Below are 16,850 nucleotides of genomic sequence, written 5' to 3' on the forward strand. Positions count from 1 at the left end.
TTTGGAGTTGGAGTACTGGAATAATTGCAGTCGGTGGAAGTTAATAACAAAAGGAAACAGCTGTTAGCCAAAGAGAAGTCAAGACGGTAACTGGGGGTCCATGACTTCCTGGATGAACACCACTGCCAGTACATAAAGTGGGTAAGTCTCCTTGTGCCCAAGATCTTGCATAAACCCAGTCTTGTTTTGGATTTGAAGGCTACACTGTAACTACCATGTGATGGCCTACGTTCAGCTCTCCAATCTAGTAAACAGCTTCAAAGTTACTGACATGAGTTAAACTCATCCACCTGATTTGTAACTTTAGTTCATTACCTGCTGACTATCAGTGTAGTAAACAAATGTAATGACTCACACAAGCATGAGGAACACCAAACTACTGAACTAGCCAGTTCCCGGACCGCTGACAGTGTGGGTCCACGTTAGGGCAGTACAACCTTGCAGCTGTGCTATGTCCCATTGGACAGATGTACTATAGTGACAGTCCCGTCACCATGGCCTGGATGTCACTACACCCTTTACAGAATTACAAAAAAACCTTCTGATAGGGCAAGACTTGTGTTTTTGTGTCTGTGGAGGTGAACCATTCTCCTGGAGTGATAAAGCTTTTCTCCTTTCTCTTAATTTGTGTGCCCAGAAAATGCCACTAAACCATTCATATTAAAAACACATGATTTACCGTGGCAGTATGTCATGCCTCCACTTCTAAAATACATCTTCAGGAGAGAGGAGGCCTGCCAGACGAGTTAGAGGATGCACGTTTTTAGTTTCTGTGTATAACAGAGGTACAGCACAGCTGGAAAAATACAAACCGTGGTTGGATGACTTACAAACTACTACTATTTTATCTTTAAGGTGATGCCCCTGTGTTTGTGTGTGATCATTTTTTTTAAGTTTTAATGTTTTAAGTATATCTTGTAACATTTGCTCAAGTTGTGAATTTATTTAACTAACTACTATCCTAACCTTCCCTTGCAAACCACGCAGACGTTAGATGTAACAACTGAATTTCACATTCCCAGTAACACATTGAAGCCTACAAAGCAGTAGGTCCGACCTCTATGGAGTGTCTAAGAAAACCTGCGGCAACAAGTGAAGACTGGAATGATCAGAGAAAAGTGATTTTGTGAGCTGGAAAGATGTGAGTTTGTCAGGGATTAGACTTCGGCTCGGTTCGGGTCAACTCGGTTCTAAGCCAGTCGACAATCCGGAAGTGTAGTTTTCTGCAATCAAAAGAAAAATGCCATCAACACACATGGGAGGTAGTGGTCTGTGGAGTAAGTGAAGCCCCTGGCTGCAGGGACACAGAGAAGCGCTTCCCTCCGCAAAGTTTCTCCGTGGAGCACAGACCGCTAGCAGTCTGCCCCCTGCTGCGGAGCAGACACTGTAGCCGGCTAACATAGACAGCTGCTGGCGCTGGATACGGGAACGAGGCCGGGAAGATGACTGAACAGGAGGCGGATAAGGTGCAGAAAGTGATACTGGGGCCTCTGTGAACCCACTCAGAAATGTGCTGCTTAATGTCACACCATAAGAAATAAGAGGGTCTCGACTAGCTAACGTCAGCTAGCTCGCCAGCTAGCCGGTTAGTGCTGCAGCTCGATGAGCCTCAGTTCATTTGGAAATGCAAGCCTCGTTTAGCGGGCCAGCACGGCATGAGAGAGGTGAGTGACCCTGGATCCTGCCGCTGCATCCTGTCGTTGACTGGGGCGGCTGTTCAGCTAAAAAGCTGTCATTGTGGCTATTTGGCGTTAGCCGGCTTGCTAACAGCACGTCAGCGCAAGTGAACTGGTTAGCTGGCCGTGAGGATGATCGGTATGTGTGTGATGCTCAGAGACCGCTGTAGAGGGGACAGACACTGGGCACGGCCCTGCCGCATTTAACACGCACCGTGTCCTGTGCTTGAACTCAGCTTCAGCGACACTGGGCATATGAAGCGAACAGTTCAGCGACACAGACGGCTGCTGTGTGCAGAGTGGACGAGTCAGCTGAAAGCAAAACAACAAGTTTGTAGTGTTGGCAAACTAAGAGGCGTCGGCCGCCCTCCCAGTCCTTCCCTGCCAGCCCCCAGTTCACAGGAATCATGTGAGCCGAACACCGGTAAGCCCGGTCCGTGTCCGTTACTTCAGTAGGTTCGTGCCGCAGGCTGCTCTCTGTCATCCTACCAGTCAGCTCCACGTCGGCTGGCGGAGGGAGGAGGGGATTCACCGAGACTTTCAGCTGGTACACTTTGTGACAGGAGCAACAGTTTCTTCTTCTGCTCGGCTCCTCTTGTCGGCTTGAAGCCCTGCATGGCTGAACAGGACCACGACTTCAGGTACAGTTGGCAGTGAGTTTAACTTGCTGGGCTTAGTCTCTCTGACCAGTTTGTGTCTGTCTGTTCTCTCAAATTTGAGGCATTTTTTTAATTTCAGTTGAGCTGATGATGTCTGACACTGTCCGGGACTCTTGACCCTTTCTTTAATAAGCTGTCTTTTGCAAATAATCAAGCTGCTTGATATATTAAACAGAGAGAGAGAGAGTCATCTGAGAAGTAGTCTCATGGATATTTAGCATAGGTAAACTTACAGAGATCATTATTATAGGAATCAAAAATACTCATAGCTATCTAATGTCACAGTGCTGTTAAAAGTACCTAGTACATGATTGAAAGCTTCAGATTGCAATGGTGAAGAGTTAGAGAGACAAGCCTTACCTTTAACCCCATTCTCAAGTCCACACAGCATTGAACTCTAAATTGGTTTGTTTTGCATATAGGTGGGCGTCTTTGATCGAGTTTTCCTTAGCAAACTGTTTTCATACACAGGTTCTTGACAGTATTGCAAGAATGAGGCAGAGACATGTCTTGATGCATGTTCAAATCCCCAAAAATGCATTCTGTTCATCTGGACTTAGGAGAAACGTTTCGTCACTCATCCAAGAAGACTGGTGGTTCAGTCCCGGGCGACTCTAGTCTTCAGTCTGCATGTCAAATGTCCCGGGCAAGATACTGAACCCCAAGTTGCTCTCTGATGAAGTATGAATGTTTGTAAAAATATAAATTAGAAAGTGCTTGTGTGAATAGGTGAATAAGAACCGTTGTATAAAGTACTTTGGCTGCTCGAGTGTAGTAGAAAAGCACTATATTAGAACCAGTCTACTCCATTACAGGCTGGTTTTCAGCTCTAGTCCCAGGCAGATGGACAATTTTTAAAAAGCTATAAACACAAATGTATTTAACAATGGCTTAATCACTGTTACAGATAATCACAACTAATATATATTGCTGTACAATGTTAACATTTAAGAGATTAAAATGCAGTTTGAAAGAGAATTAGTACTAACTAGCTGGCAGCCAAAATCAACTTTTAATCTTGATCCAGCTGTCTCCAGCTGTTGTGTTCTCACGCTTACCTCGGTCATAAAAAGTTAGGGTTGCTGTGCATGTTTGAAAATTGTTGTATTGCTTTATACAGTTAAAGCAAAACTAAATTGAAATGAAATAAATATAAATGTTACTGAAGGAAATAAGATAAGTGAAACATGAGAGAAGTTTACATTAGTCAATTAATATACTCATTTTCCAATTTCATGAGAGATTTGCATGAATAGTTTATATATTTCCAGAACACGTTTTACATCAAGTATTCTTTGCACAGTTTGATATTACACCTCTCATTTTATTGTCACTACAATATAATCTAACATTCATCTTTTTCCATTTAAAGTTGCCATACATATAAGACCAAGCGCCTCAAGGTGCTTTACGTTGTAGTGCAAAAACCTACAGTACTGTAAAGTATAATCCCCAAATATTGTGAGAGTATTTTAAGCTCTATAGAGGGCTGTCACTGCATTCTGTCATGTTTTTATATGCCACGTAGCTGACATCTATCACTATAGCCGTCTTACTCTGCTTGTTCATCGCTACTATTTCTGGTTGGTTAGCCACCACCAATTTTTCCGTCTCTATCTGGAAGTCCCACAGGATCTTAGCTCAGTCATTCTCGACCACCCTAGGGGGCGTCTCCCATTTTGACCTCGGGACCTCCAGGGGTTTCCATGCTTCTGACACTCACTAGTTCCCAGCCTCCTTCCTTCCGCCTAGCACACAGTCTCAGGGTTCTGGACTTGGGGTGAAACCCTGTATGGAGGAGGAGCTTTCTTGTCTTGATGTTAGTAGCTTCTATCTCCTCCTTTGGCCAGGATATTATCCCAGCAGGGGTACCTGATCATGGGCAGGGCGTAGGTGTTGATAGCCCAGATTTTGTCCTTCCCATTCAGCTGACTCCTCAGGACTTGCCTTACTCTCTGCCTGTGGGATTCACAGGTACTTGTAGCTGTCCTCAACGTCTGCAATGTTGCCTTCTGGTAGGGCTGTCCCCTTACTTCTGACTACCTTCCCTCTCTTTGTTACCATCTTCTCCAGTCTGAATGACATTCCGATGTCATTGCTGGTAGATCCTGGTGGTGTGGATCAGTGATCATTCACTCCTGGCATACATCTTGATGTCAACCATATAGACGAGGTGGCTGATGATGGTGGCTTGCTCCATTCCGTAGTCGGTATCCGTAGCCAGTCTTGTCAGTTATCTCACTGAGAGGGTTCAGGCCTAGGATTTGACAGGACAAAGCATTTGATGGTTACTTGTGCTATTGGCTTGAAGTTGGCTTCTAGTGTTGTTCGCAACATCCCCATTGAGTTCCTGATGAAGCATCCTGTCATAGACTTTCCCGGGGAGGCTAATGAGCGTGATCCCCATCATAGTTGGAGCACACCCTCAGGTCCCCCTTCTTGAAGATGGGAACCACTACCCCGGTCTGCCAATTCAGAGGTACCACCCCAGATCTCAACGCAACATTGCAAAGACATGTCAACCGAAACCTTACAACATCCAGAGCCATGAGGACCTCAGGGTGAACCTTATCCACCCCATGGGCCATGCCACCATGGTGTTGTTTAACTGCCTCAGTGACCTTACCCCGAGTAATGCTTAGGTCATCCCCAGACTCTGCTTCCCTAACCCTATCCCACTGAGACGTCTTAATCCTACGGAAGACGTCCTCCGAGTATTCCAACCCCCGACAATATCATCAGTTGAAGTCAGCAGCACTTCACCCGCGCTGTACACATTGTCGGTAGAGCACCGCTTTCCAAAGTTGTTTTTCCATGGCTTCACCAAACTCCCACCTGAATTTTTGTTTCAGCCATTGTGTGGCTTGGTCTGCCAGTGTCACGGTCTGCGGGGCAGACCATAGAGGTGTGGGGAAGATAGGACCCAAAACGCAGGACTCTTCACCGCAATGGTGCGTTTATTGACAGTGTAGGAGAAATAACAATAAATCCCCGTGTGCTCCCTTGACTCCCGTGCAGTGTCTTCTCCCAAAATCCGTGTCTTGGTGCTCTCCGCTCCCGTGTTTTCGCAATCCCCGTGCTCACTACCCTCCTGTTTCCACGCTCCTCCTGGGGGAAAGAATACCAGAGGCAGCCGTCAAGAAACATGCTCTTGCAGGTATGCACACACTGATTTAAACCTTAGTCAAGACACTGACGTGGAGTCTTATGCAACAATCCAGCGTCGAGGAGCGCTCAGCCAAACTGTTAAATAGCTCCCCGACGAGGCTTGATCGACTTCAGGTGTGTGCGCTTCTCCTCAGGTGTGGCCAGGCTCCTGACTGCCACGCCCAACAGGGCTGAAGAACAGGTGCTTTGCCACACCCACCTACACACAAACATAAGGAAACAGAGGACAGAAGCACCAAAAATACACATGTCCATGCTTATTCACAGACTGTGGGTCCTTCAGACCCAGGTCCGTGACAGTCAGTACCCATCGGCTGCCTCCAATGTCCCAAAGGCTAATCAAGCTCAATAGGAGTCCTTTTTCAGCCTGATGCCTCCTTTCACCTCCAGTGTCCAGCAGCTGGTTCGGGGGTTACTACCACGACAAGCACCAACCACCTTGCAGCCACAGTTCAGTGCAGCAGTCTCAGTCCATTTGGACTCAATGTCCCCAGTCTCACTCGGAATATTGTTGAAGCTCTGCTAGAAGTGAGAGTTGTACACTGGGACCTCTGTTAGGTGTTCCCAGTGTACCCTCACTATACATTTTGGGGCACCAGGTCTGTCCAGCATACTCCCCCTGCCACCTGATCCCAAAGACAGGACTCCAAGAAGCCCGAGTACTCTGAACTGTTGTTTGGCGCATAAGTGCAGACGACAGTCAAGACCCGTTCCCTGATCCAGAGGCGCAGGGAACAAACCTTTTCGTTCTCTGGGAAAAACCCCCAATGTAAAGGCATCAAGCCGAGGGGATGCCAGGATACCCACCCCAGCTTGCTGCTTCTCACCAAGGGCAAGTCCATGCTGGGGCCGAGTTCAGCCCTGCTTCTGGAGACTGGTTCCAGAGCCTAAGCTGTGCATTGAAGTAAACTCGACTGTGTCTAGCCAGTACCTCTCAATGTCATGCACTAGCTCAGGCTCCTTCCCCATCAGACGGGTGACGTCCCCATTTCCAGCCTCGGTAGCCAGGAATCGATCCTCCAGGGTCCCTGCCCTTGGTTGCTGCTTGACACACACAATACACCCAACCTCTACGGGAACACCCAACCGTTCAATCATAAAGAATCAAACAATAAATGACAGTTTAAGAAACCGGTCTTCAGTAACTATAGTGTTTTTTTCATCTTGAAAATCAGTATTGCTCATCCAATCATCCAGTATAATATAAAGTGAATAGAAGAGTCTGTTGTGTTGTACTGTGGTAAGTTTGGATCTGTTGACAGAGTGCACATGGCCACTAACCATAACCATTTCTCACTCTGCAGGCATGACACTACACTTTAACTTGTTTGGCTGGAACAAATGTGGGGTAAACTGAGAATGTGACAGTAATGGGTAGCACCTTTATCTACCCACCTCTCTGCTACCTTAGAGAACTGGCTTCATCCTGTCAGAGCACAGGCTTATGTTTGTCAGTGCTAATTGGTTTAGGTGTTTCTAATGCTAAGAAGTGACCTTCATCCGCTCGCTCACTTACTAAATTTATTCCTCTGTTACTTTGAAATAACAGAGAAAGCTTGTCAACATTCAGGTTTATTGGACTGGACATTTAGTTTTAGATGTCTTTAATTTATGAATACTGTTGGTGTCCAGTTGAAGTTGTGTACAGGTCAGTTTCACATGTTGACTAAAACATCAGCCAGAACCTCGGTGTGACCACTCTGTCCTGCCAGAGGCCTTTACTATCAGTTCTTACCGGGGTATATCACCATGATAACATGCTGCAATCCTCATCTTCCCTGGAGCAAGCTGTGTTCCAGGTTAGAGATCAACAGGCATGAAATCACTGCCTACTGACTAGTGAAGTCTACGGAAAATAGCATCACCATTCCTGGAAGATCCCTCACACCTCTGCAAACTGAGTAGTCTAAGGTTTTCTGATTTAAGTCACCTTAAAACTACATGATTGTGTCCTTTGCTCATATTGCAAGAATCTAAAAGAAGAGCTTGTTTTGAAGGGTTTTTTTCCCCACTAGGGCAGGGCAATATGGCCAAAAATATTTATCACGATATATTTGAAAATTTACCATAACAATATAATTGACGATATAATTGACACTAGACAAAATACTTTACAACTCCACTACTTTATTAGTGCAAAGAAACCCCATCAATGTATTTTCACTTAAACAAGCAGCTGTTTTTATGTGCATTACAAAAATTGTGCTTTGGTGTGTATCTGACGGACAAAAGCGGGGTCAGTTCCTCAACCCTGGAAGTTGCAGCATTTTTACAAACCAATTCTGGTTCATCTGTTTCATTCAAAGATCCACTTTCGCTCTTCTCATTCTCCGTCGCCGCCATGCTTTTTCCGCCATGTGCGTATGAAAGCAAAGGCACTGCGCATGCCCGTTTTACCCATATTCTATTGTGATATTTCATTTTCTTATCATTGCCTAACGTTATACCGGTATTACCGTGAACGATATGATATGACCCAACCCTATTTCCCACCATCTTCCTGTATCCTCAGCAGTGACACCAACCCTCTGCATGCCCTAGTTGACTCTTCCGCTGGGCGAGGAATGGTCTTGATCTTGTTGTGGGTTTAACTGACAGTATAGCTGCTTTTGTTTTACAGAGACACATATACAGTACACTTATGAAATTCTCAAATGACCTACAGTCACCAAGCTGAATGTTTCCCTTCTCTTTTTTTCAGGATGGTGGAAGGATAACATTCAAGGAGTTGCACTCCCTCCACCCAAAGTGACCTGTCTTCTCCTTTTGTCCACTTTCACCTGCAGTCCATTTTGCTAGCTGCAAGCTTGCTGACCTGACCTTATGGGATTTCATAGACTGCATGTATTCCACAGTAACATCATATAAATTCCTTTTAAATTAGACATTCCTATAGCAGACACCCTCCTGACTGAAGGACAGAATGAAATAAGTACAGAATGGTGGGATATTAACTCCCTGCACATCCAAAATAGTCACCTTGGTCTGTAGGATTCATACTGGTATCGCTTGTTCCTTATCAACCCCACCCCTTTTCTAGTGTTATTGGGCCATGGTTCGCAAGAAAAGCTCTTTTATACTATGCGGTGCTTTCCTGTTTGTCGCCTGGAATGCTTTGCTTCTACTTTACCTTTGGGGTCGCCCTCCCATGGGCCACCTAGGAGAAGGCGGTGGAGCTGAACCAGGAGGAAAGGAGGAGTGGGGCATGGTCAGAGGTAAAGGAGGTCAAGTTAACCTTGCTGGGGAGGTCATCCGACTGGCCGAGGAGGTTGAAATTCAACTTGACACCCAGAAAAAGCTATTAAAGCAAATTGAAAGTCACAGGGCGGTGTGGGCTCGGCAGAAGGAGATTGGGAAAAAGCAAACTGATAATATCAAAGAAGTAAATCAGATTGTTGCCCAGCAGCAGAATAATCCAGTTCCTCTCATAAATGATGTGTATGTTGGGGACCAAGGTGAAATAAAACACACACAGAGGTCTGTTGCTACAGTAGCTGCAGGCTCCAATATAGAACGGCATCAGGCCACTGATGTAAAGGAAGAGGTTGCTGAGGACAATAAAGTAACAGCTTCTGTTTCTGGTCCACAAGTCATCATTCCCATTCTGGTTATTGCCTGTGACAGAGTGACAGTAAAGCGGAGTCTTGACAAACTGATACAGTACCGCCCTTCTCAAGAACTGTATCCAATCATCGTCAGCCAAGACTGCGGCCATGCTGAGACGGCTCGTGTGATTGGCTCATACGGAGAAAAAGTAACGCACATAAGCCAACCAGACCTGTCGGACATCAGAGTCCGGCCGGAACACAGGAAGTTCCAGGGGTACTACAAAATCGCCCGACATTACCGCTGGGCACTCAACCAAGTATTTCACACATTCTCGCAGTCTACTGTGGTCATTGTGGAGGATGACTTGGAGGTGAGTGCTCTCAGACATCCACATTATTGTCATGGTATTGATGATGGGTGTTTTGATGCATGCTCAGTCATCCAGGTAAGTAAATCTCCAAAAGTTGATTCTGTTCATCTGGACGTAGCGTTTGGGGGAGAAACGTCACCTGATGATGACGAAACGTCTTCAGTCTCAGCTGACTGCAGGTTTCAATCTTATAAACAGCACATCTGCATAATGACTGAAACCAGCCCACTGAAGGAACAATGGGCTGGGAGGTCAGTACCTTAATCTTAATTATGCAAACTCTCATTGATCAACAGCCACTGACCTGTAGGTGTAAATAGACTGCAGAGTCCTGGCAAGCGGATGGTACAACACAGGAGAGCCACCTCGTCAGGCCAGGACTCTGCAGTCTATGCACACCTACAGGCCAGTGGACACTTTCAATGATGAGGATGTAACATCCTGGACAGGGAGGAACGCTGGTTTGAGGGCGGAGTCAAGGAGGCCATTTACGTGAAAAGGGAAAGACCATCTCTGAATGGAGGAGGGGCCTAAGGGTACATCTGTTACCATCTTACAATGCTGTGATTGCAGCCATTCCCCAACTCCATGTTAATGGTGCTCATGGACATTGATCAGTGGGTTTTGGTCAGTGGTTGTTGATCAATGAGAGTTTGCATAATTAAGATTAAGGAACTGACCTCCCAGCCCATTGTTCCTTCAGTGGGCTGGTTTCAGTCATTATGCAGATGTGCTGTTTATAAGATTGAAACCTGCAGTCAGCTGAGACTGAAGACGTCACCTGATGATGACGAAACGTTTCTCCCATAAAACGCTATGTCCAGATGAACAGAATCAACTTTTGAAGATGATGAGTGTTATTTTGCTGTCATTGTATCATTTTAGCAGCAAAGACTTCAGTAGACTTGTCATCCTCTTTTGGCTAGTCCCTTTATTAGGGGTCACCACAGTGAATGATCTGTGGCATATGCTAGTTATAACCGTGGTCGCACCCCAAAACCCATATTTGATTTAAATGTGACAGATAAAAGCGTTTCATCCTTGTGCACTTCTGAGCAGCTTATAGAGCATCTACTGTGTACATTTTACATAGTGTCTCGACCTTTTTGGAATCGAGGGTTATATTTACATGACTACTCAGAACCTCAGGTGGGAAACAACTTGGTATATCCTATTTCTAATGTTGTTCCTTTACATTTTTACTGGTGCCACTTGTGCCTAATTGAATTTGTTCTCCATAAGCACACAGTGGTCTAAGTATGACTGCACTTAAATGATTCAGAGAGTTTCTGTATAGAAGAGTGATCTAAAATCTCTCCTGAGATGTGTGTAGACCTGGTGACCAACTACAAGGAACGTCTTACCGCTGTGGTGCCAACAAGGGATTCTCCCTCAAGCGTTAAGTCATGTTTGCTTGGGGATCAAATGCTTATTTCACTCAATGGCCTGCAACTTATTTGATGGCTTTTATGTCATTTTTGGTTGATATTCTGCCTCTCTCCGGTAAAAGTGAAACTACCATAGAAATTTCAGACTGTTCTACAGAATTATTACCAGCTCTGCGCATGCTGTTGATCCGTGGAGTGTTCTCAGTTTTTCACACATTGTTTTTGCATTTTGGTTCAGTTTTAGTTAAATAAATCATGACACTATGTAGTATGTCGTGGTATGTGTTGTTGTCCATTTCAGGTTGTATTTATCCAATCGTAAGGCCTGCTAAGAACTTCTTTCTTAAGAACTGACCGCTTTAAAGTACAAATCCGTTCTGAAGTAAAAAGCTTCGTGTGACACAGAAAAGTTGTGGTAAAAAGAGGCTCTGCAGTTACAGCAGTATAAAGTAATTTCAGCCAGCAGCTCTGGAGAAACTGAGCCCTGGGGAAAAATCTGGCTTTACTTATGTAGCTGGTATCTACCAGTTTGCTCTTTTCATGTTTCAGGCAGGTCGTGGAATGAGTCTGTTCTTTGCTGAATGCTTTGTCTTTAAGAATAAAGAGTTTAAGTGAATGGATCTTTTACACTTGGTGTAACACACCACTGGATTACTACACACTGTATGTGCGGAAGCTATCGTTCAGATTTTAGTGTTTTGTGAACTTTTCTGTTTAATAATAGACCTCAGAGGTGAATATGAATGATCAGGAATGATGCTGTGGTCCCAGGCTGGTCTCAAAGCAGAGACCCTTGTTCCTCTACGACTCCCCCCATTAAAATCTGCTTTAGTTGTTTTGTGGGGGAAACTATTTACATAACAAGCATGTGATGTCTGAGGCAGCCCAGTTACTGATCTTTGTACATGGGATAGGGAAAGAGTTGGAGATTAAGGTGGAACTGGGACTGGAAGATCACAGACGCAGCTGCATGCTCCGATAGGTTGGGGCTGAAATGGGACAAAAAGGGAATGTTTATTCATTGATTAATTAAATTGTTGGTGTTTTTACTATTTTTATTTTCATTGTCTAACTGCAATATCTGCCAATAACACCAGAAGAGAGAGAATTATTATTGAACTATTAATGCTGAGTTTAACTTACTGGTGCAGCCCTCCACAACAGTTTGTTTTCCTCTCATGTAGCCCCTTGGGAAAATTCATTACCCAGTCCTCTAAATTAATAGTTGGTAATTAATAACAGCTAGTGTGTTTGATCCCTACCCTAGGTCAAGTCAAGTGGCTTTATTGTCCTTTCAACCATGTACAGTGGTACAGCACAGAGTGAGGCGAGACAGCGTTCCTCTAAGATGAAGGTGCTATATATAACAGACAATCAGCACAGGACTACAGAAAGTGCAAGTGTGCAAAAATTACAAAACCAGTGCAACACCAGACAGGACAGAACGATGCAGACACGCAACAGTCCAACAGGAAAGTGCAACAACCACAGTGGGTTGTGCAAAAAGACTGAGCATTGTGCAAAAGGTAACTGTGTGTGTGTGTGTGTGTGTGTGTGTGTGTGTGTGTGTGTCAGTCCAGTCACTGAGTGTTCGAGAGTCTGACGGCCTGGGGGAAGAAACTGTTCCACAGTTTGGCAGTGAGGGGCAGGATGCTCTGGTACCTCTTTCCAGAAGGCAGCAGGTGAAGAGTGTTTGTGAGGGGTGTGAGGGGTCCTCCACAATGCTGGTGGCTCTGCGGATGCAGTGGGTGTTATACGTGTCCGTGATGGAGGGAAGAGAGGCTCCAGTGATCTTCTCGGCTGTTCTCACTATCACATTGTACGGTATTGCAATCTGATACGGTGCACTTACCATACCAGGCAGTGATGCAGCTGCTCAGGATGCTCTCGCTAGTCTCTCTGTAGAAGGTGGTGAGAATGGATGGAAGGAGATGGGCTTTTCATGTTGAGGGACCAGGAGAGGTTCTCCGGCAGGTGGACACCAAGGAATTTGGTGCTCTTGACGACCTCCACAGAGGATCCAATGATGTTAAGTGGGCAGTGATCTCTCCGTGCTCTCATGAAGTCAACAATCCTGTCTTTTGTTTTGTCCACATTCAGAGACAGATTGTTGACTCTACACCAGTCTGTTAGCTGTTGCACCTCCTCTCTGTATGCTGACTCGTCGTTCTTGCTTCAGTTTTCTAATTAGGTGCTGAGGAATGATTGTGCTGAATGCTGAACTGAAGTCTATGAAACGCATTTGTACATATGTGTCCTTAATGTCTCCATGGTGTGCATTATGCACATACCAACCCAACAGACAGGCACACCTCTACTGCATGAATATCACGAAAGTGACCAGTATAGGTAAGGTACATCATGCCAGGATCAAGTCTTCTGTCACGGAGCAATCAAACCTTTGATATTCGGCTGCAGGTAGCCTCGTTCTACTAAACACTAATCAGAATGCTTCATCTTGAATAAACTGAACGTTCATCAGTTTAGGTTTTGTTTTTTTTTTAGTTTTTTGTAGAATTATTAAGGACCTCATGTAGGACATTCAAGCATGAGAAATTATGCAAGAATTACAATCAAAAAGTTCTAGGACTGCAACCATGAAAATCAACTGATTTAAGAAGTCACAGAAATCAGTCCTGAAGTGAACATCAAGAACATCAAGATCTTCTCAGATGGCAAAGCAAAAAGTGAACGCTCGACTTCCGAAAAAACAATTAACATGGAGGAAGGGAAAATGTAAATGTCACATGTTGCATGCAAACTACAAACCAATAACAGCATTTGTAGGGTAACGCTGGGAATGAAAATGATGGGACTCAGCTCCCTGCTTCAGCTTTTGTCTGCTGTATTTGTTGGCTTGTTTATGCTACAGTACTTTCACAAATATGAATCTACAAAGCCAGAACATGCGCTGTCGTACACTAGAATACTCCTTTCAGGCCCGTTCGTTTTGTGGTGAGCAAACATTTAAATGGTTTCAGGTTGAACAGTAGTAGTTGTTGTTGGCTAACAGACTAGAAGAACAAAGGACATTTGGATTGGCATCTTGTCTGTGACCATCAGAGAAGAACAGATAGTAAAACAATGTCTAATAAATAGGTAAATAATACCTGGATCGTTACACTTGAGGCAGTGATTATGTGTTTGAAGCAGCAGAATTACTCTTCATCTGTCTCCTCTCTTTCAGGTCGCACCTGACTTCTTCGAGTATTTCCGAGCCCTGTATCCAATCTTGCGTTCTGACCCAACCCTGTGGTGCGTTTCTGCCTGGAACGATAATGGCAGAGACGCCTTGGTGGATTCGTCCAAAGCTGATCTCCTCTACAGGACAGACTTCTTCCCTGGTCTGGGCTGGATGCTGCTGAAAGAGATGTGGGATGAACTGGAGCCCAAATGGCCATCGGCCTTCTGGGACGACTGGATGCGTCAGCCGGAACAGCGCAACGGCCGCTCCTGCATTCGGCCAGAAATCTCTCGGACTATCACCTTTGGCCGGAAAGGTGTGAGCTTAGGTCAATTCTTTGACCAGTACCTTCGTTATATTAAGCTAAACACTGAATTTGTGCCTTTTACCAAACTGGATTTGTCTTATTTGCTAAAAGAGAAGTATGAGGAAAAGTTTAAAGAGGTTTATAGCGCCCCACTGGTAAAGATTGAGGATCTGCAACAAGGGGGCAGTTTAAGAGGACCTGGGCCGTACAGGGTGCAGTACTCCACCAGGGACAGTTTTAAAGTCTTTGCTCGAAATCTGGGAGTAATGGATGACTTAAAATCAGGAGTTCCTCGTACAGGTTATAGAGGTGTGGTCAGCTTCCTGTACCGTGGTCGAAGGGTGTTCTTAGCTCCACCAGAGGGCTGGTCGCAGTATGACACCAGCTGGAGCTGAGAGACCCAGATGCGGTCCAAATGGTGTTGAAGAGGGGACAGAGCCTTAATCAGAGGAACACCCTCTCAGACCAAAGAATACGGTGGACGCAGGAGTTCAAAGTTAAACGTGGAGCTGGAAGGCCGAGCTTCTAAAACTGACGCTCATTGAGGATCGGCACGTGTGGGCCACACAGACTTCAGAGCGGTCCCACTTTGGCTGAAGCCATTCCATCCTTAAACTAAACGGCTGCTGTCGGCGTGCCTTGCTTTCTGGGCTCATTTTGTTTGGTGTATTCTCTCTTCTTGTGACAAACTGGCCAAATATAGACTTGACATCACTTTCAGATGTTTGCAGCAGCTACTGGTAATCATGTCATTATCAACAGTGTGAGTGATGGTACACTGCAGTGGAGCCTGACAGGTATTGGATCAATGCAGTTTTGTTTTTTGGTGGGTCTTAGTTTTGGCTAGTCTGTGATGCAGAAAGAGTAAGCACTCTGCTAGATAAACTATGATAACACATTTGTAATGACTCCCCGAGCATTTTGCTATGAACATCATCAATTTGCACATACTAGACAAAAAGTAAGCAGATACTGTGAAATCCTAGAATCAGTCAGACTCTGCACTGAAAGCACACTAATCACCGTTCACACCTGGGAGAAAGAAGTGTCCTATGTAACACCTTATCCACCTCTTGGCTTCTGTAACGCTTGTAGAAGGCATCACGCATTAGATTGTATATAAAAGATGGACACACTGAAGCCTCGAGCTGACCATTTTAAACATCAGCTGAACAAAGTGAGGGGTCAATCTGACTGTGCAGTGTTTCCCTCCGCCTTCCTACAGCTCACAGATGTGACTACAGAGACAAAAGCAGGGAAAAATGATTTGTGACCATGAACCGATTGAAGTAAATAAACACAGCTTCAATTGTTTTTACTTCTTTCCCCTTGATTTCTGGGCTGGAGATCTTGCTGAGAAACTGAGGACCAATGCAGGCTCATGTGAAAATCAAAAGGTAACCCAACAAGTAAAGCATGCTGTGATTTATCCTCCTCAGAATCATCAGGAAGGTTTTTACTGAGTCCTTAAATCAAGAAAGAGGTTTTTCAAGTTTTTGTGCAGCTGCCCCCTGCTGGCCTTTGGAAAGAATGCAGGCAACACGTGCATCTTTTATATACAGTCTGTGGTAGTAAACAGGCCATTTTCAAAGTTTAGGGAGATCAAAACGGTAGGTTGGATTGAGGACTAACTGACAACAGTGCAGTACTTGCTTTACTGTCTCTCAGTCACGAGGCACAACATTTTTTACTCATGAGTGCTACAAATACAGAGGTGTGGATGCCAAATAACCAGATGTAGTCTGAATAAGGTCTGACGTCTAATAACAGTAATAATAGGTTTCAGATATAAAACAAGAGTGTACACCTGAATCTACTAAATATTGTTTCCACAAAGAATGAAGCTCTGGTGAGAAACCGCTGTTTTAGTGAGGAGGTGACATTGTTAGAAGCATTTACACGGGACAAACAGCAGGTGCGTGAGTGCACGAAGTCTTCACTATCAAACCAACATAGGCAACGAGACTCCACAGAGCCCGTCATCCTGTCGAACTCTGATGAACTTGTGTGAATAATGTTAAAGTGTAGTTAAGGAAAAAAGTGATACCTGCCCACAAACCATCACGTAGGTTAGTCTGTGGGGATGGTTAGTGGCTTTCCTGGTTCAGAAAGCTGCTTAAAAATAGAGCTCTAGTCCTGCTCGAGCAGACGTCTAATCTTAAAAAGAAAAACTTTGAAAACCTGTCACTCCAGTGTGAATCACAGCCATGCTTTACTGAAAAACTACATTTCAGAGGGTTACAGTATTTTTCCAACACGCTCCCTTCAGGTGTGTCAAGCTGTAGGTTTATGAAGGACGTAAAGCTGCAAATTAACTTCAAATTTCACTGACATCATGATCGCCCTCATCATGAAACAGCAACCAGTGTTTGATAGTTTCTGCAACAGGAGGTCTGTGAGGTAGCTACAGATGATTATCACTGTACTGTAATTAGCTTTGGGAGATTATCTACATGATTGACTGATACCCACTTCTGTATGGTGATGTGTAAAACCACTGCCTGATGTTTATAACTTTATTACATTACAAATAAAATCCACTATTTTGA

General features: G+C 44.7%; 1 protein-coding gene across 3 annotated transcripts; it reads left to right on the plus strand.

The window, feature by feature from the left end:
* The first annotated feature begins 1,073 nt into the window (after positions 1–1,073).
* Positions 1,074–16,850, plus strand: mgat1b (alpha-1,3-mannosyl-glycoprotein 2-beta-N-acetylglucosaminyltransferase b). 3 transcript variants are annotated; one of them, XM_085396007.1, is made up of 3 exons: positions 1,074–2,317; positions 8,205–9,422; positions 13,998–16,850. In XM_085396007.1, the coding sequence occupies exons 2-3, from the start codon at positions 8,556–8,558 to the stop codon at positions 14,694–14,696; spliced, it is 1,566 nt and encodes a 521-aa protein (XP_085252133.1). In that variant the 5' UTR covers positions 1,074–2,317; positions 8,205–8,555; the 3' UTR covers positions 14,697–16,850. The 3 variants fall into 3 exon arrangements, with proteins under 3 accessions (XP_085252133.1, XP_085252134.1, XP_085252135.1); XM_085396008.1 differs by having other exon boundaries at positions 1,074–1,664; XM_085396009.1 differs by having other exon boundaries at positions 1,074–1,466.

The sequence above is a fragment of the Rhamphochromis longiceps genome, linkage group LG22 (genome assembly GCF_057381845.1).
Source record: "Rhamphochromis longiceps isolate RC_006_pf linkage group LG22, R_longiceps_female_GT1.1, whole genome shotgun sequence".
NCBI lineage: Eukaryota > Metazoa > Chordata > Actinopteri > Cichliformes > Cichlidae > Rhamphochromis > Rhamphochromis longiceps.

Bases quoted from the DNA above. Each gene is read 5' to 3' on its own strand.
- mgat1b (XM_085396007.1), top strand. From the start codon at position 8,556: ATGGTTCGCAAGAAAAGCTCTTTTATACTATGCGGTGCTTTCCTGTTT. The intron at 9,423-13,997 runs GTGAGTGCTCTC...CCTCTCTTTCAG, and splicing joins TTGTGGAGGATGACTTGGAG to GTCGCACCTGACTTCTTCGA.